The sequence below is a fragment of the Geotrypetes seraphini genome, chromosome 1 (assembly GCF_902459505.1).
Source record: "Geotrypetes seraphini chromosome 1, aGeoSer1.1, whole genome shotgun sequence".
In the NCBI taxonomy this organism is placed as follows: Eukaryota; Metazoa; Chordata; class Amphibia; order Gymnophiona; family Dermophiidae; genus Geotrypetes; species Geotrypetes seraphini.
Window position 1 is genome coordinate 351,250,396 of NC_047084.1, and position 20,900 is coordinate 351,271,295.

The following is a 20,900-nucleotide window of genomic DNA, read 5'->3' on the forward strand; positions in this document are numbered from 1 at the left end:
CATCTGGGGGGTCGAGTCCTTCTTCCCATTTCTTGCACCTCTCCAAAATTTTTATAGAGGTGCCTCAGCTGTAAGCCTTGCCACTGATACCAACAAGGCATATGACTTAGAAAGCCAGTGGAGTTTGTTCAATAAAAAAAAAATCCTGAGGCAGTGCTGGTCTGAAGGAAGCCTTCAATTGACTGTTCTTTTTGTTTGTTTGTTTTTCAAATTCTTTATTCATTTTTCCATCTAACATCAAGAACACAATATTACATCATTAAAACCCTGTCAACATCTCTTGTATTTCTTTTAACATTTTCTATAAAACACATTTATACCCTCCCCTCCCACAAACATTTCAATCAAAAATTTCATATAAATATTATCAATTGATCAAACCTTAATATAACTTTATACTTTCTCCCCTCCCCCCTATGTGCAAGTGTACCTTCAATGAATAATGGTGTCTAATCATTGCAATAACTTGTCAATGGCCCCCAAATCTTTTAAAAATTATTATAACTCTCTTTTTGTATGGCAATTACTCTTTGCATTTTGTAAATGTGGCATAACGAATTCCACCAGAAGGTATAATTTAGTCTGCTGTAATTCTTCCAATTACTGGTAATATGTTGTATGGCAACTCCTGTCATGATCAATAAAAGTTTATTATTACTTGATGAAATTTGACTTTTTGTTCTCATTGACATCCCAAACATTATTGCATCATATGATAATGCTACATGGTTTTCTAATAAACAATTAATTTGAAACCAGATTGATTTCCAAAATGCTATGATACAGGGACAGTAGAATATTAAATGATCTAGAGTCCCTGCTTCCAGATTGTTATGTTTTCATTTCCCCTTTTTCTTGAGTGTTAAGTCTGAAATTTTCATTTGGGAGCATTATTATTTCCACGGGCTATGAATATGGACTATATGATGTATGAGGCTACTCTCATTTAGACTTATGTCTGGTGCTGGTCACCTTTGAGATTTAGCCTGAGCCAGAGGTTTATGTGATCTATGATGGGCTCATACTGATGTCCTCCACTCTAAACCCTGTGTCCTCCCAAGGAACAATTGTTTTGTCAGACTTTCCTTCTCAGGTTTAAGGTGTTTTAGCCAATCCTTTAATAGTATCTTTTTCAGGTTTATATTGGCTATATAGTTTAATAGGGTTTTTTCATTTTCCAGATTACAATGCCATCATCTATTAGACTTAGAGCTATCCAACTTTTGTAATCTAACTGGGGTCCAAAATGCTCTATGCAAAAAAAAAAAAAACCAAGTTTGTCTCATAGATTACAGACACTGTAGATCTCATTCTCCAAGACCAAATTCGTGGCCATTGAGACGCCGTAATTTGATGCTTAATCTCAATGCTCCAGACGTCCCTAAGTCTGTTTTTAGGTTTTTTATTTATAAATCCATTTATCAATTTATACCACTGTGCGGCCTGGTGACCCAAGAAGTCCACCTGAAAGCATAAGAACTCCAGACTATACTGATTATTGAAATTTTTCCATTCAGGGAACCCCTTCTGAATAGCCTGCTTCAGTTGCAGCCATCTAAAGCTTTGTGATTTATTAAGATCATATTTATGTTGCAACTAAAAAGTCAAGCAGTTTACCATTTGAAATAACATCTCCCAAAATTTGTATACCTGCAATCATCCAATGCTTCCAGATGACCTTAAATCCGCCAATTTGAATCTTGGAGTTTAACCATATTGTTTGATTAGTTGATTTATAGATTGGAATAGGCGTTAAGTTATTAACATACCTGAGAGTTTTCCATGTATCCATAAATATTCTGTTTTCTTTATATAACCTAGGCATTTTAATACTAAGAACATGACATAGTCTTAAAGGGAACATGAGTCGCCATTCCAACCACAACCAATTTGGTGTATTATCGATGAGCTCTGGGAGGACCCAATGCATACCTGTTTTTGATTTTTATTGTTAACCGGCACTTTTTCTTTTAGTTAGGTCATATATTGTGCAATGAGCACTTTTAATTGTGTTCCAGACGTGAGGTCGATGCAGCTGGCCTATGTTCACAGTATGCTGGCAGCCACGAAGGGGAATACTCATCAGTTTCGGGTGCCGGCATCCAGGGATCCCCTTCGCAAGTGTATCGTGCACTGACAGCAGGCGATGAGGAAGCCCAGGCTTCCCTCACTGCCCACACAGGGATTCCCCCAGCCGCTGATGGGAAATAAGGTTTGGTGCTGGGGACTCCCTTACCACTGCTGCCGACTTGCCTGCTTAGCGGTTCAAGTCTCTCAACTGCTGCAGGTCTTAGGGGAATTTTTTTACATGGGTTTTGCACCGGTTTGGGCGGGAAGCTCCTCCATCTTGGTTGTATCTTCAGGTGACCTTCTCCCTGTATTGGAGAGACAGGGACAGGTTTTTGCAGGGTCTCCTGCTTTGGCAGTGAGTCTCATTGGCCCGCCAGGGGTTTTTCCCCTAATTTTGTTTTAGCCTTGTGCAAGACTTAAATTCAGGCAGCCAGGGATCCTGCTTCCACCCCGGGGGTCTTGTGGGGGTTTACTCCCTCCGTGTCCACCCCTGTTCAGCCCCCTTCTGCACCTGTTTCGCAGCTGTCCCCCCCTCCCCCACTTTCATCCATGCGACTGAGAGTCTCTTGGGACGACGATGTTTTATAAAGGGAGCAGTTTTCACATGATGAGGACTTGGACCCCTTGGTGAACCTCCAGGATCCTCTAGGTGGGACGATGCTGCTGGCGGAGGTTTTTTGGTTACGCCAGCTGGCGAGGAAGTGTCTGTGGTGCGCATTTTTCAGCGTGAAGAGCTCCAGGAGCTTATTTTTCAGGTTTCCTCGGTTTTGCACTTCAAAGAGAATGCAAAGGAGCCCCCGTGTGTTGTGGACCCCTTGCTTCGGGGGATCCACTCAGCCTCCCACTTTTACTATGCATCAGGATATTCGGGATATTGTGCTTGCGCAGTGGAAGGCATCGAAAATGCCCTTTTGTTTTGCTTGCTCTATAGCAGGGGTCTCAAAGTCCCTCCTTGAGGGCTGCAATCCAGTCAGGTTTTCAGGATTTCCCCAATGACTATGCATGAGATCTATGTGCATGCACTGCTTTCAATGCATAATCATTAGGGAAATCCTGAAAACCCAACTGGCTTGCGGCCCTCAAGGAGGGATTTTGAGATCCCTGCTCTGTAGCTCGCCTGTACCACATCCCGGAAGGGGATAGGGGTGTCTTGAGGTTGCTGGTGGTGGGCACGGTAGTTTTGGCCATTGCGAAATGGCATACGGTGCTGGTAGAGGATGGCTCGGTTTTGCGGAACTCTGAGGAGTGTAGGTTGGAGTCTCTTCTTAAGCAGTTTTGATGTAACTGCCCTAGCGGTTCAGTCTGCGATATGTGCGGTCTGGTGGCTCAGGCTTGTTTTCGGTGGGCCGAGCATGTCCTTGACCGGGAGTCTGTTGACTGGTCCTTGGTGGAACAGGAAGTAGCTAAGATTGAGATGGGTGCTTCCTATCTCTCGGATGCCATGTATAATTATAATCTGTTATAATTATAATAGATTATAATCTGTTGTGTGCTTCAGCCAAGTCTATGGCTCTCAGTATGGCTGCTTGTTGTACTCTGTGGCTCCAGGCTTGGTTGGTGGATGCAGCATCTAAGACTAAGCTTAAGAAATTTCCCTTCCGGGGGGTCTTTCTTGTTTGATGAGGATTTGGACAAGTTAGTTCAGACCTTGACAGACTCTTAAGTTATCCCATCTTCCTGAAGACCGTGCTAGCCTGCCTGCGTGAGGTGGCGTTTCTTGGGGGCGTTTGCGTGATTTTCACAGATACTCCCTGGTTGTGCGGTGGCTTCCTTTCCTTCCTCCCGGTCTCCCCGAGCCAGTCCTTTCTGGGGGGGCGTGATCCCCACCACCGGTTTCTCCGCCGCCTGCCCTGCCTAATGACTCCTTGCTGGCTCTTCCCCTGGTGCCTGTGGGCACCTGGTTGTGGGAGTTTTACCAGGGATGGGCTAAGATCACTACAGATCAGTGGGTCATGGAGGTGATGTGGGACGGTTATGCTCTGGAGCAGGGGTGCCGACACTTTGGCTTGCGAGCTGCTTTAAAATGACCAAGTCAAAATAATCTACTAACAATAAAAAAGCTAAACATATTTTTATTTATTTATATATGTACTGAGTGTACTTTATATTTAAAATATATATTGTTTACCTTACATAACAGCATCTGCCTCCTGTCTTTCCCCTTTGGTCCAGGCCTCTCTCTCTCTCTCTCTGTTTTTCTTCTGCTTACATCACCTCCCCCCCCCCCACCCCCCCATGTCCAGCATTTGTTTTTCTTTCTTCCAGGTCTTTCTCTACCTCTCTCCTTCCTTCCTCCCTTCCTAGCCAAGAATCTTCCACCTCTCTGCAGTCTCTTTCTCTCTCTTCCCTCTATACATCTCCAAGTCCAATATCTGCCCCCCTCTCTTCTGCCTCCCCTTTGTTTCAGGTTCTCCCACTCTCTCTCTTCCTTCTGCTAACATTTTGAGTCCTCCCACCTTTGGTCCAGGTCTTTCTGTCTCGCTCACTCTCTTTATCTTCCCCCTCCCCAGGTTCTGGCATCTTTCTCGCCTCGGTTCAGGGTGTTTCCCCTCTCTACCCCCTCTAGTCCAGCATCTGCCCTGTCTTCCCCCTCCCTTTTGGTTCAAGTCTGCTTTCCTGCCCCTCTTCAAGATCCTTTTCTGTCTCTATGGAAATCCCCATTCTGCCGGGGCCCTCGCAACGAGCGGGGCCTTACTTCTGCTGCTTCTCGCACCCAGCGAGAAAAGTCATCTTCCATGCTGTGACTGCCGCTTGGTCAGGCAGGACCAACTTTTAAAGCTAATTGCGGCAGCCTGCAGAGGATCGCCAGAGCTGTAGCAAACCTAGCAGGCTGCCGTTGGCCTCCGCAGCACGTTCTCTCTGCCGCAGTCCCGCCCCTCCTCTGACATCAGGGGCTGGACTGCGGCAGAGGGAGCGTGCTACGGAGGCCAACGGCTGCCTGCTAAGTTCACTGCAGCTCCTGCAATCCTATGCATGCTGCCATAATTAGCTTTAAAGGTGAGGAGGAAGTGTACGTTAGGGAGGGAGGGATTTTAGATTTAGCTGGTGGGGAAGCTTGTGAGATTTAGCTTGTGGAGAAGCTTGTGCGATTGATTCGCGTTGCCTTTGCAATCGACTGGTAGATCTTGATCGACGTGTTGGGCACCTCTGCTCTGGAGTTTTCCTGGCCTTGCCAGATCGCTTTCTCGCTTCTCTTTGTCAGGCGGCGTGGAAGAAATGGGTCTTTTGCAGCATCTGGGCCAGATGCTGCAAAGGTTGCTAGGTCTCAAATGCGCCTGCCTAACCTTCAAGTCTCTACACGGCATCCTTCCTCCCCTGTTTCCACTATCCTGGCTCTCCGCGAATCCTAACTCCACCAGATCCTCTCAAAAATTCATACTATCATTCCCCTCTTTAAAAGGCATATCCCATACAGGAAAACTTGGAACATCCCTCCTCTTCTAGATCACCGAGCTGTGGAACAGCTTATCTGCCCCTCTCCGGAGTGCGACCTCCCTCCAACGCTTCAGAAAACATTTGAAAACTTGGCTTTTCTCTAAAATGTAACCACTCCCTCCCTCTCCTCTACACTTAATCCCTTCTCTCTCCCCTTTTTACCAAGTTCTTCTTCTTCCCATTGGAGTTCCTTTCTTTTGTAATTCCTGTAAACCGTGTCGAGCTCTACTTCTGTGGAGATGATGCGGTATACAAACTTAAGGTTTAGTTTAGTTTAGTTTAGTTCCAGTGCCTTCTCAAGGGTTTGGCATTGGTCGGTATTCCATTTACAAGAAAGAGGGTCTTTTTGGCCCATCTTGGATCTGAATGGGGTCAACAAGGCACTCCAGGTTTCGTCTTTTCGCATGGACACCTTGGGATCTGTCATTCTGGCAGTTCAGCCGGGGGAATTCTTGACCGCTCTCAATCTGACGGAGGCCTACTTGCATTTGCTGATTCGCGCCTCCCATCAGCAGTTCCTTCGTTTTGCGATTTTGGGAAAGCACTATCAATTTTATGCGCTGCCTTTTGGTCTGGCCACAGCTCCATGGTTGTTCACCAAGATTATGGTGGTCATGGTGGCGGCCTTGCGCAAGCAGGGCATTCTTGTTCACCCCTATCTGGATGACTGATTAATCCGAGCAAAGTCCTTTCAGGAGAGCTCCCAGGTTATGGCTTGGATTGCGGGGTTCCTGCAGTTGCTGGGCTGGGTGGTCAACCTGTCCAAGAGCCGGTTGGCTCCATCTCAGCGCCTGGAGTACCTTGGGGTTCTCTTCGAGACCAGCTTGGGGAAGGTCTTTTTTCCAGATGCCCGAGTGGACAAGTTGCAGTCGCAGATTCATCTTCTGATGGCTTCCCAGTGCCCTCGGGTGCAGGATTTTCTCCTGGTTTTGGGGTCAATGTTAGCTTCTTTGAACATGGTTTGTGGGCCCAGGCTCGCATGCAGTCTGCTCTGCTTCAGCAGTGATCGCCCCAGTTGCATGATATGGACTCTCCCATTCCTCTTCAGGGGTTAGTTCGTCGTAGTCTCTGTTGGTGGCTACAGTCTTCCAGTCTGGTGCAGGGAGTGAGTCTGGATCAGTCCCACTGGATGGTGCTTCTCATGGACACCAGTCTCCTTGGTTGGGGAGCTCAATGTTTCAGTCGCTCAGCTCAGGGCAATTGGTCTCCGGAGGAGGCGTCTTGGTCGATCAATGTTCTGGAGACCAGAGCCATCTGGCTGGCGTTGCTAGCATTCCAGACGTTGCTGATGGGCATGTCAGTTCGGATTCTCTCGGACAATGTCATGGCAGTGGCTTATGTCAATCATCTGAGGGGAACCAGGAGGCAGCTGGTAGCACAGGAGGCGGCTCTGCTCATGGCCTGGGCAGAGACTCATCTTCTGGACATCTCAACTGCCCACATAGCAGGAATGAAGAATGTCCAGGCTGACTTCCTCAGTTGTCAAATGCTAGATCCCGGAGAGTGGTGTCTCGGACACACAGCCTTCAAGTTGATTATGCAGGTTTGGGGTCGGCCGATCATGGACTTGATGGCCACAAGTGTCAATGCTAAAGCACCATGGTTCTTCAGTCGGTGCAGGGATGTTCAGGCCGAGGGGCTGGATGCTCTTTTGCAGCTTGGCAGTTGGGGTGCCTTCTGAACATGTTTCCTCCATGGCCGATGGTGGGCAGAGTCGTTCTTCGCATTACTTGGCATCCCGGCTGCATGATCCTGGTGGCTCCAGACTGGCCCAGTCGCCCATGGTATGTAGATCTGGTTCATCATCTCGTGGTAGATCCTCTTCTGCTGCCCCTCTCACCTGACCTTCTGACTCAAGGCCCATTCCAGTGTTTGATCTGGGTCCCTTTTGTCTTACGGCTTGGCTCTTGAAAGGGAAGTTCTGGGTAAGAAAGATTATTCCGATAAAGTGATCTCCACTCTCTTGGGGTCCCAGAGACCTTCCACTTCCCAGTCTTATATGCATGTTTGGCGTATCTTTGAGAAATGGTGTTCGCGTGTGGCATGGTTTCCGTTTGTGCCTCTTTGCCTCACATCTTGGAGTTCTTGCAGGATGGCCTGGTCAGGGGCTTTGCCTTGTCTTCCCTCTAGGTTCAGCTTGCGGTTTTGCCTGCGTTTTGCTGCATGGTAGGCGTTTAACCTCTTCTCCGGACATGATTCATTTTTTGAGAGGGTCCAAATTGCTTTGACCTCCAGTGTGGCCTTCGGTTCTAGCCTGGGATCTCAATATGGTCCTGTCTGTGCTCATGCACCCTCCCTTTGAGCCTCTGGGTTCTTGCTCGTTACTCTTAAGGCAGTCTTCTTGGTGGCCATTACTTTTGCAAGATGCGTTTCTGAGCTGCAGGCTTTCTCTTGTAGGCCTCCCTTCCTGGAGTTTTCTAGGGAGCACCTAGTGCTGCAGCCTGTTCCTTCCTTTCTGCTGAAGGTGGTTTTGCCTTTTCATGTCAACCAGTCCGTGGTCCTCCTGGTCTTGGGTAGTCAGGAGGGCTCTTTGGAGCAGAGGCAGTTGTGCAAGTTGGATATCTGCCAGGTCTTTCGCATTTATGTTCAGTGGACCCAGGAGTTCCAGAAATAGGATCGTATTTTTGTCCTCTTAGCAGGCTGTCGTAAGGGGGACGGTGCTTCCAAGGCCACCATTGCACACTGGATCAAGCAGTCTATTTCTTCAGCATATCTTCTTCAAAAAAAGTCAGTTCTGGACTTTCTTAAGGCTCATTCTACTAGGGGTCAGGCTGCTTCTTAGACTGAGTCTTCCCTGGTGCCTCCGGTGGATATCTGTAAAGCAGCGGTCTGGTCTTCTCTATTCCTTTGTGCGGTAGTACTGTGTAGATGTTCAGGTGCTTCAAGACGCAATGTTCGGGGAGCGCGTGCTTGTAGCGCCCCTTGGGGGTCCCATCCATGATGGATACTGCTTTGGTACCCATCAGTGAGCTGTGTTGGTCTGTAGAGACGCTTAAGAAGAAGAAATTAAGTTCTTACATGCGGGAGATCACATGATGCCCTGAGCCGAGGCAGACGCTGGCTGCCTGAGCTCCCGGGCCTCGAGCCCCGAATCGCCCTGTTGCCTACCATCGGAGGTGCACCGGAGGACAGCGCTTTGTATATGGACAGATTTCTGTCCTCTCCTGCGCCGCAGATGACCACCCGAACCCAGAAAAAAGATCGGGAACGCCCGCAGCACGGCGCGGACAAAATGGTGCCAGTCACCTCCACAGCAGCGATACAGCACATAGCGCCGGAGGCGCTTACAGCCCTAGCACAGGCAGTGACGGTGGCAATGCAGCCTAGCATTGACAAACTCTCTGAACAGCTTTTAAAACTCGAAAATATGCTTATGGAGACTACTAGCAGGACAACAGCACTGGAGACCAGGGTTTCGAGCATAGATGACATGCAGCGGGCCCATGACATCACATTGCAGGAATTACAGGCTCTGACCCAAAAACAAGCGGAAAGACTGGATGATCTGGAAAATAGATCACGGAGGTCTAATTTACGCTTTTTAGGTATTCCAGAAACAGTGTCCGGACCTAAGCTACTGCAGGTATTGGAGGCCTGGCTGACAAGCACCTTTTCCCTGCGAGAAGGTTTGGGGCCTATCCGATTGGAAAGGGCGCACTGGCTGGGAAGGGAACAGGCCCGAGAGGCGAGACCTCGAATGGTAATAGCCAAACTTTTAAATTACAACCACAAAGTTGAAATTCTGCGCAAATATAAACAACTCCGTGAGACTTTAACGTTTGAGGAGTCTGAGGTGCGCATTTTTCAGGACTATTCCGTGGCCCTGACTGAGCGTAGGAAGCAGTTCTATCCAATTTGTTCCTCTCTGGCTGACAAAAAAGTACGCTTTCTGTTTTTGTACCCGGCCACTTTGCGTACATACCATCAGGGACAATGGCATGTTTTTGATGCAACAGCTGAGGCAGCCTTCTATGTGAACACCCAGGTGCTCCCCCAGTCGGACCTTACTTGACTGAGAAAGTGATGCGAGACTGCACCTACCATTTGCTTATTGCGGGACTTTGGATTTGCGGCTGATGGAAACCAGGAACCACTGATTTTGGGGAACTGCGGTTTTCCACTACTCAGACTAATAATTGATACCATGGTTCGAGTTTGTATACATTTACATGTTATGTACTTATAGTTCAGGGAATGGTACATTGTGTATTAGAGGTCTTCCCTAAGTTTTCCCTACCATAGGCTCACATTATGGACAAAGGATTATTACTGTCTGGGTGACTCGGGGCCTGGAGTGGCATAGTTTTGTGATCTTTCACACCTCTAGTACCGCCTTTGGGCGGACCTATAGCTGTGACCACAACCATGCAAAAAGGGGATAGGCAGGGATGGGAGGGGGGGTGGGTTGGGGGTCGAATGGGGGGGGGAGTCCTTTGCTAATGTGGATGTTATTGAATCTCTTTAGGTTGCAGGAGAGTGTGGGACTAGAAACTGCTGTGAGACTCATGTCAGTTGAATTATCTATTGTACTGATGGTGCTCGGGCAGGACCTGAGCGCCACATGGCTGCCCTGGGTGTGGCTGGGAGCCCGGAGTGGATTATTTCTACACATGGTACATTTTCTGTGTATATTTGCCCTTCTCATACCCACTGGCTAATAATTTGAGAATAGTGTCCTGGAATGCCTCGGGCATTACCTCCCCTATTAAAAGAACAAAAATTTTAACACAACTCAAACAACATAAAGTCGACATAGCTTGTCTGCAAGAAACGCGATTGACGGAGATAGAGCATCAGAAATTGAGGAGCTCACGGGTGGCCGCTGTATATGCGGCCTCCTCTACACAAAAGCGTGCGGGGGTAGCGATATTGATCCGTAAGACCTTACCATACACCGCAAGAATGGTTGCCACTGATTCGCAGGGTAGATATGTACTGTTACAGATGACGATAGGAACATACTCCTTTTATCTTATGAATGTGTATGCACCCAATACTTACGATCATTCCTTTTTTGAGGGCATTACAGCACTGCTCCTTGAGCGAGTTACCGATCCGGTCTACGTAGCAGGAGATTTCAATCAAGTCCTAGACCCGTCTTGTGATCGTTCTCTGCCAGGACCAAGCACAAGAGGCCTACCTTATCTTTGTGCCACTCTTGATTTAGTTGACCCTTGGAGACTTCTACATACCACTGAATGGGATTACACTCATCGTTCCAGGGCACACAACACACAATCTAGAATAGATTATATTCTTACTATGAGCAGGGCATTTCTGAAAGTGGATGCAGTGGTAATAGGCCCGGCAATTATCTCAGACCACGTGATGATTTGGCTTGATGTGAATGTGGGCTTTGGCTTACGGGGACCCGTACGCTGGCGCTTCCCTAGTTACTTATTCTCAGACGAACATTTCAAAACCTATTTAACATCTAAGTGGGATGAGTTCCTAGAATTTAATGGTCAGCATTGTAATAACCCGAAGCTATTTTGGAGCACTGCTAAGGTGGTGCTCAGAGGAGATTGTATAGCTTTCGTAATAGCGCGAAACCGCCGTTTGTCCCGGGGTATCCTTAGGTTGGAAAAGGAACTAGCAATTGCCAAACGCCATTATACACAACACCCGACACGTACTTCTAGGGAACACTTGATCTCAGTGGAAACGACCCTTAATTCCTATATACATGAGTGTACGGTGAAAATGCTCTTGTATCAAAAACATCGCTCTCATCGATATGAGAATCGCGCTGGGAAGCTACTAGCACGATTGACATCCCAGGTTTGGGGTCATCGTTATGTATTGGGATTGCGAGATGAAATGGGACGCCTCCAACATTCTACTGGCCACATTGCGCAGATTTTCCAATCTCACTTTCAGAAGATATATGGGCGCCAGGACTCGGGAGCTGATCCCCTTATCAGGGACTATTTAGCAGATTCCGGTTTATTGCCACTCTCGGATTCAGATGTTGTGTTTTTAAATGCAATCATTACCCCTAAAGAACTACAAAAAGCTATCCAAAACCAACAAAATTTTTCTGCTCCAGGGCCGGATGGCTTCACAGCAGAATTCTATAAACTATTATCAGTGCAACTTGGTCCCTTTTTAAGAAACTACTATTCCCAGGTAATACAAGATGAATATTTTCCCACAGAAGCGAATAAGGCATTAATTACGCTGATATTGAAACCTGGAAAAGATAGCACTGCTCCCGAGTCCTACCGCCCAATTTCTCTGTTAAATGTGGATATTAAAATTCTTTCCAAAATATTAGCTGATAGACTAGCAACCCTTCTTCCAAACATTATCGCATCAACACAGGTGGGCTTTGTAAAGGGCAGGCAAGCAGTCCATAATGTTCGTAAAGCACTGTTATCGTTAGCTCACACACAATTTCAAAACACTCCGATGCTATTGCTTAGCTTGGATGCCGCGCAGGCATTTGATCAAGTCAACTGGATGTATCTCTTTGAGGTGTTGAATTATATGGGTATATCTGGTTGGTACGCCACAGTGTTACGCACGTTATACTCGACACCGAAGGCGAGACTACTCGTAAATGAAATTATTACAGACCCAATTCTTATTGAAAGAGGTACCCGACAGGGATGTCCCCTGTCTCCCCTCTTATTTTTGTTGTACTTAGAACCATTTCTTCGTACTGTATCTCTGGACCCTGACATCGTAGGTGTGGACCTCGGGGACCACCCTCTAAAAGTGTTAGCCTTTGTGGATGATCTATTATTTATGCTCACTGACCCGCCTCATTCCATAACACATCTTTTGCAGGCGCTTAACAAATTTAAATTCTATTTGGGCTTTACGTTGAACTACCAGAAATCTATTGCTTTAGCTAGTCCAGTGACATTACAACAGACATTAAGAGGTCACTTTCCCTTTACATGGGCAACGACCTCGATTCGCTATCTGGGTATTTGGATTCCTAGAGATCTTAAGACCCTGTACGATAGCAATATTACCCCACTGCTTCATGACACCTTACAACACTTGCAGAACTGGTCCACTTTCCCCCTTTCAGTGGCGGGACGGGTAGCCCTTTTTAATATGGTATTATTTCCCAAGTGGTTATATCGCTTTCAGGTCTTACCTCTGCTCTTATCTTACACTCATAATGCACGTTTGATCAAAGACCTGCAGTGCTTTCTCTGGGGAGGGAAGCGACCTCGTATGCAATTTTTGAGGATGTGTTTGCCTAGGGACAGGGGGGGCTATGGTTTATTAAATGTACGTTGGTATGCTATGGCTTGCCAGAAGAGACATATTAACGACTGGTATAGGGGGACTTCTGACTTTACGGCCACACCACTGGAGTTATCTCTGCTGGCTCCGTTTCATGTAAGCTATTTTTTGCATGTGGCGGATCCGCGGATACGTCCTTTGGTGTCCCACTACCCGATATTTGTGCCGGCCCGGCGAACCTGGAAGTGGGTCTGTAAAACAGCTAAGTTGTCCTCTGGGGTTTCTTTATACTTGCCCATCCAGGGCAATGGAGCCTTTCAGCCGGGATTACAAAACACCTCCTTCCAGAGGTGGAGTGTGCAGGGACTTCAATACCGTTTCCACCTGTTCTTGGAGGAGGGGAGAATGGCAACTTTTGCAGAATTACGCCAGACTTTTGATTTACAACCCAATGACTTCTTTGCCTATTACCAGATCCGACATTATGTTCAGTCTCTACCATGGGATCATCTTACTGAGGACATTCGGGATGCCCTTTCGGAACTCTTTAGTCTATCTGCACAACAGAGAATTCCTCTTCGTTTTCACATTGTGGGGATCCGGGACTGCCACTCTGGTCCCAATTTGGACATTTTGGCCACAGCATGGGCAGAGGACTTGCAGTGCACATTAACGGCCCTGCAGCTACAGCGAGTACTGAAGTATATTCAAAAGGTGTCTCCTAATATCACCCACTGGGAAATGCAATTGAAAATTGTTCTGAGACTCTATATTTCGCCGGAACGAGCAGCCAGGATGGGGTTCACCGCGTCCCATTCTTGCCCGAAATGTAACCAGACTCATGCCTCTTTGGGCCATATGCTTTGGACCTGCCCTAAAATTCTGCAGTTTTGAAGACATCTAGGGCATTATATTACGACGCTTTGGGGGAGGCGCTGGCTTCCACAACCGAGAGCATTATTTGGATATTACAACTTAGCCACACTTAAGCCCAAGGGAATGTCAGCTTTCGTAACCAGAGTGATCCTGATGGGGAAGAAAGCTATACTCACTAACTGGCTGTCCCTTGAGCCCCCGACTTATGCACAATGGAGATCGCTGATGATAATCCATGCCATGCTGGAACGGCGACTGGTAGGAGACTTGGATTGTGGACCGGGTCATAGATTTTCTCAGACCTGGGAATGCTTCTGGCAGGATCTCACCCCACATGCTCGCAGTAGACTCTTGAATCTTTAAGTTTAACTCAGACTCTCAGTTTTGCTTCTAGCACTGGACTCTTGGGATGGGGAGAGATAGGTAGGAGGGGGGATATGATTGCCCTGTGGTTTATTGGATGATTCTGCTTATTGTATTTGCTTGTTTATAGTTGAAACAATAAAAAACAATTGAACATAAGTTCTTACATGCTAATTTTCTTTCTTTTAGTCTCTCCAGACCAGCACAGCCCTCGCCTTTCTGTCTGGTGTTTTTTTGGAATTTGCGTTGAGTGTGTTTTTTCTGCGGGATCTTGCATTTTTGATAGGTATGGGGAGATTAAAAGAACAGCAGCCTTATATTTATTAACCACTTTTACACTCTCTACACCACTACATATAGCTGACACCTGCATGTTTGAGAGCTGGTTCAATATGTATTTCTTTTTCTTGATGGGTCAGCATACAATATAAGGAAATATAAGGAAAAATCTCACTAATCCATGTAGCTTGGAATTCTTATGCTTTCAGGTGGATTTCCTGGGGCACCAGGCCACACAGTGTTATAAATTAATATCTGGATTTATGAATGAAAAACCAAAAACTGGTCTTCGGGACATTTGGAGCATTGAGATCAAGCATCCAATTAATGCGTCTCAATGATCACGAATTTGGTCTTGGAGGATGAGATGTACAGTGTCTGCATCTATGAGACAAACTTGGTTTTTTCTGTTATATAGAGCTTTTTGGACCCCTGTTCGTTTACAAAAATTAGATAGCTCTAATAGATGTTGGCACTGTCATCTTGAGGCTGGGACTTTAGATCATCTTTTATTTTATTTTCCATATATATTGACATTTTGGAAATCGATATGGGGCCAAATAAATAGCTTGTTAGAAAATCCGGTTGCCTTGACATATGATACTATTTTATTTGGCATGTCATTGAGAGCGAAAAGTCAGATTTCTTCAAAAAACAATAAGCTTTTGCTTATTTTAACTGGAGTTACCATTCAACAGATTACTTTCAATTGGAAAAATTGGAGCAGATTAAATTACAGTTTTTGGTGGAGTTCTGTATATCATCTTTATATTAGCCACACAGAGGGGATATTTTGGTAAATTTTGAGATGTTTGGGGACCATTAACATAATTTTGTAATGAATAATAAACATTTTCCCTTAATAAGATAATTGAAATGAGGGGATAGGTAGGGGTGGGATGGGTTTCTGATATTTTATTAAAATGTGGATTTATAGGAAAGTATATTGTATAATATAATATAAATGAATGATTTTTATGTGATAGGGATGGGAAGGGGGAGGATAAGATGATTATAATAGCAAATCAAGTGATGTTTTTCAATTCAATTGTTATTTCTTGATGTACTTGATGTAAGTTGTAAAAATGAATAAATTTTTTTTTTAAAAAGAACAGCGGTCTTTGGCTCAGCTGGCGTAACTGGCGAGCTATGGGGATATTTTTGAAGGTCTTTCTGTTTAATTTCCAACAGTATTTGTTGTTACTCCTGTGGGGAGTGTTGTTGCTGTTATAATTCACATTTATTAGTTTCTTAGTTCTGCTTGGCTATTTGGCAGACTGAGTGTACTTGGGACTGCACAGCCCACTTATATTACAGCCAAAAGATTATGTCTCAGTCTCCACCTACTGTTCATGGTGAGCTATTACCCATCAGTGAGCTGTGCCGGTCTGGAGAGACTAAAAGAAAGAAAATTAGCAGGTAAGAACCTACTTGCTCCTTATATTTCCTTCACTGGATATTCAACTCCTCCAAGACTTCCATTGTAGTTACTCAATTCCACTTACCACAGTAACTTCCACTGTTTAGCACGACTACTTTGGAATGTACTTCTCTCCTCTGTATAGAACCATCATATCTGAAATTTAAAGTGGCTTTGAAAACTTATCTTTTTTTCAACAGACATTCGATGAGCACATGGTATGCTGAATGATTGAGTATGATGTGATTTTATTACAGGTGCCTACTTTTCTCCTCTTTAGCCTTTACCTTCCTTGTTCCATATACTTCATACTAGTTATCCTATAATGAAAGAGTGTTCCTATCTTTCTGATATTTAATGTGGTAAACTGCTTTGGTATGTCTTTCAGGAAAAGCGGTATATCAAATATAGTAAACCATAAGCCATTCTGTTATATAATGCTAACATAACCTTGTATTAGTGTGCCTAACATTTACATGCCCACATTTATAGAAGCCATAAACATAACTGCGGTTGCATAAATGCAGTAGGGATGTGGTTTGTTTAACAACACTTCTACAAGGACAATGAGGCTGCCTTCAGAATAGTTAAATCTATTCACTTCTGTAATAATCCATGAATCCATCATCCCTGTTTTATGTGCAAAATATCTAATCCTATAGCTCTTATAACCAAGTATTTACTTCTAATGTGTGTATATAAGAATACTTACAATATTGTGCTTATCAGACTCTATATGTATTGTTTCATGGAAATAAATAATGTCTTTTTTTCTTGTTTTGCTATAGGGGATATATAACCCACAGGGAAAAAAATAAACAGAACCTTATTAAAGAGTTGAAGAGTATAGGTGATGGTGGTCTCTGCCCTGTTTTAAAACGAACAGTTCCCTTTGGAATTGCATATCATCACAGTGGTCTTACCAATGATGAAAGGAGGCTGATAGAGGAGGCCTATTCTGCAGGTATCCTGTGCCTTCTGACATGTACATCTACGCTAGCTGCTGGAGTCAATCTGCCAGCTCGCAGGTTAGTGCAGTTTTCAGCATTTATCTTTGTGTATCATGCTGTACGATTGTATTTTTCACTCCATAGGCACTAAATATTTCAAAGTTTACAAATTCAAATGATTAAATTTGCTTGGTCCTGATTTGAGCTTGAGTGGTATATTTATTCAGAAAAACACATGCACAAATATGAGACTGAATGTCTAAGATTTTAGCTATCACAGAGGATCTTTCCTATAAATTATTTGGAAGTTCATGATTTTAGTTCATATACATTTGAATGAGATGAAGACTATTTGATGTACTAATCGTCTTATACATCATTCTTCCTTATCTTCTATACCAGATCAGTCCAGACAAATTAGATTATGTCCTCTTGCCAGCAGATAAAGCCAGAGGAAAAAAGTTCTGAATGACTTCATTCCTAGCATAGGGGGCTGGTGTTGCCATCAGCTCCTCAGTATTTCTCTGACTCCAGCAGATAATGCAAACATGAGGCCTGGTTCAGCATTTATGAGTAGGCTACTACTAGGAATTCTGAAGGCACAGATTACTAGTGGATCATAGACCAACTATGGGCACTGTTGCAGACAGCAGTCCTTTAGAACAGATTTTTCCTCTTCCCTTAGGAACAGACTCATTTGGGATCTGAATTCCCTTAACAGTGAGTCCCCAGTGACTTTTCACCCTTGGTAGGTCTGACAGCACACACTCCTTATGTCCTTGGAGAACAATAAGAGGGATAGTGAAAATTTATTTATTTATTTTTCCTGTACACAATGTGACTTCATAGATTTATTTATTCATTTTCAGTAAGATTTCTCTCATATTGAGGAGTTTTGATATCATGTCCATATTATTATGATGTCCTCTTTACTATTTTTTTTTTTTAATAATAATTCTTTATTCATTTTTAAAACTTACGTCAAGTGTACAATTAATAAAACATTTAAAATTAAATACATCACTTGAATTTTCTTAGTATATTCAGATACATAAGTTTATTCCCATCCCACCCACCCATTCCATTCATATTTAATCAAAAATATACAAATATAAATACTCTTATTTATATGTTAAACCTTCCCTATAATTTAGACAACCCACCCTCCCCCTCCATTTGCAAATATACTTCCAATAGAAAATGGCATCTATTCATTACAGTAGGTTGTCAATGGCCCCCAGATCTTTATAAATTTATTATAATTACCATTTTGTATAGCAATTATGCTTTCCATTTTATAAATGTGACATAATGAATTCCACCAAAAGGTATAATTTAATCTACTATAATTTTTCCAATTACTTGTTATATGTTGAATGGCGACTCCTGTCATTATCAATAAAAGTTTATTATTACTTGATGAAATCTGGCTCCTTGTTCTCATCGACATACCAAAGAGAATTGTATCATATGTTAATGCTACATGATTTTCTAACAAACAATTAATTTGGGACCAAAATAAATGGAGTCGATATTCAGTATCCAGTGGCACTTAACCAGGTAGTGTTGTTGAAGATCCCTGCTAGCTGTCATCTGCTAACCAGCTAGGTTAGGTGCAGGCAGATCTTGGGAAGAGTGTCACCTTAGCTGGTTAGTGGTAATATTCAGTCTGCTTACTGTCTAATTGCAGTGAGTTAACTAGGCACCAATGTCCAGTTAGCTTTCGAGTCAGGGGACATACCCAGATATTCAGTGTCAGGATCTGCGTATGCCCCAGCATTGAATATCTGGGGTTAACTCAGCTAGAAGCAGCTTGCAAGCCACTTACCACCACAGGCCGTTTTGAAGTCTGATCAGTCATGTGGCCACCGTCGGTGTACCGATCAGCTGAAGATAAGTTGAAACAATTTTCATCTATCTCTTTGTGTCTTCAACAGTACAGCACAGAGTCTTTTTTTTTTCAATTATAATTTTTATTCATTTTCAAATTTTACATGAAGTGTACAAAATATTGAAATACAATTATGAATATACAATATCACTTTTATATCTAATACATAATATTCTAAACATATTTTTATCCCCTCTCCCTCCCCCCACCCTTCTAGTATTTTCCAATCATTCATTACATATTGTATATCATATTATATCATATTATGTAAAAATTATTTTCATTACCCTCCCCTTCATGTGTGTCACAAAGAAGATATTGAAAAGAAGAAAAGAAGAAGAGAAATCCTATTATTTATTCATTACAATATTTTGTCAATGGCCCCCATATTTTTATAAATTTAGTGTATGTCCCTCTTTGTATTGCTATTGCTCTTTCCATTTTGAATATATGACATATTGTATTCCACCAAAATGTATAATTTAGGTTACTATAATTCTTCCAATTGTTGGTTATATGCTGAATGGCAACCCCTGTCATAACTAATAAAAGCTTGTTATTTTCTGGTGAAATTTGACTTTTTTTTCTCATCATCATTCCAAATAACACTGTATCATATGATATTGCTACATGTTTTTCCATCAATTTATTAATTTGTGGCCAAATTGCATTCCAAAAACTTTTAATGTGGGGACAATGATACAGTAAATGATCCAACGTTCCAGGTTCCAGATTACAGTGCCAGCATCTATTGGACTTGGAACTATCTAATTTTTGCAAACGTGTAGGGGTCCAAAAAGCTCTATGTAATAAAAAGAACCAAGTTTGTCTCATAGATGCTGACACTGTACATCTCATTCTCCAAGACCAAATTAGTAGCCATTGAGATGCAGTAATTTGATGCTTAATCTCAAGCACAGAGTCTTTTTAATTTTGATGAAAACGATCTGACATTTTATTATTGATATATAATCTTGCCATAGGGGAGCTATACAAAGTCTGAACCATTTGAATAAATCCTGAACCTATACCAAACCATTCCAATGCTTGATACATGAAATCCCATTCCACTCTGTCAAATGCTTTTTCTGCATCTAAAGATATGGCAAAAGCCGGATCATTCATATTTTTAGTTAAATTTAAAGTGTGGAATGTCAATCTTGTGTTACTAGAAGAATGTCTATTCACAATGAATCCAGTTTCCTAATATTTCTATATTTAATATGTAAGATAAGGGTGGGGGGAGGGTTTCTATTATATGAAAAATAAAAATTACTAAAAGGATTTCAGGATGGGAGAGGGAGGGTTATATTTACAACTATAAGTTATAATGATAAGATGTACAAGTGGTTAAATCTATGTTATTGTGTTGCAATTTTTGTACACTTGATGAAAGCTGTAAAATGAATAAAGAATTATTAAAAAAAAAAAAATTTTGATGAAGGTTTTTTGCCAGTGAGGTGACCGCTCAACCACCGTTAAGAAACTTCTAAGAAAAACCACCTTCTTAGTGGAGGTGGGAGGGCCCTTGTCTGATGCTTTTTCCTTCTTTTTCAACTCGTTGCAAAGCCTGTGCTGTCCTGTTAATTTTGAACTTGACATTTATACATTAATTAGAGTGAAAGTATTACTATACACTTCTCCCTCCGTATTCGCTGTGATAGGGAATTAACAGAACTGCAAATGCAGAAAAACCGCAAATAACTTTTACATGTTTTTACAATGTAGATGGTAAATTATTAGCCAAACTTTTGGCCCTGCGTTTGGCAAAAGCTCTTCCTTATATAATTGGTATGCACCAAACAAGGTTCGTTGCTCAAAGACACTCATCTAATAACACTAGGCTTTGCATATGTTATACTTAACAAAGGAAATTGGAGATCCGGCTTTTTCTGTGTCCCTAGATGCAGAGAAAGCTTTTGATCGTGTGGAATGGACATTTGTGTCAAGCCATGGAATGGTTTGGTATTGGTTCGGGATTTATACAAATGATTAAAACTCTGTATAGCTCTCCTGTTGCTAGGTTATATATTAATAATAATTTTTCTGATTGTTTTAAGTTGCAGAGGGGAGTTAGACAGGGTTGTCCTCTATCTCCTTTGCTTTTTGATATAGTGATTGAACCCTTATTATTAGCTATTCAACAGGAAAAGGAGATACAGGGTATACCGCATAAGGATAAAGAATCTGCATATGCGGATGATATATTACTTCATTTGAGAAATCCTGAAACAACCATTCCAAGTTTATTGGTTTTGATTGAAAAATTTGGAAAGTTTTCAGGTTATAAAATAAATTGGACTAAATCAGAAGTTCTTCCTTTGAATGTGCATTGCACAAAAGGATTATTTGACTCATTACCTTTTATTTGGAAAGAAGAAGGAATAAAATACTTAGGTATATGGATAAAAAA

At 43.0% G+C, this 20,900-nt stretch overlaps 1 protein-coding gene across 3 annotated transcripts in view; it reads left to right on the forward strand.

The window, feature by feature from the left end:
- HELQ (helicase, POLQ like) overlaps nt 1-20,900 on the forward strand; it is a 202,255-nt gene that overhangs the window by 91,388 nt on the left and 89,967 nt on the right. For all 3 annotated transcript variants that reach the window (XM_033963804.1, XM_033963812.1, XM_033963820.1), the window contains one exon: nt 16,435-16,674. In XM_033963804.1, the coding sequence (XP_033819695.1) occupies nt 16,435-16,674 (240 nt within the window). The remainder of the gene's footprint in view (nt 1-16,434; nt 16,675-20,900) is intronic.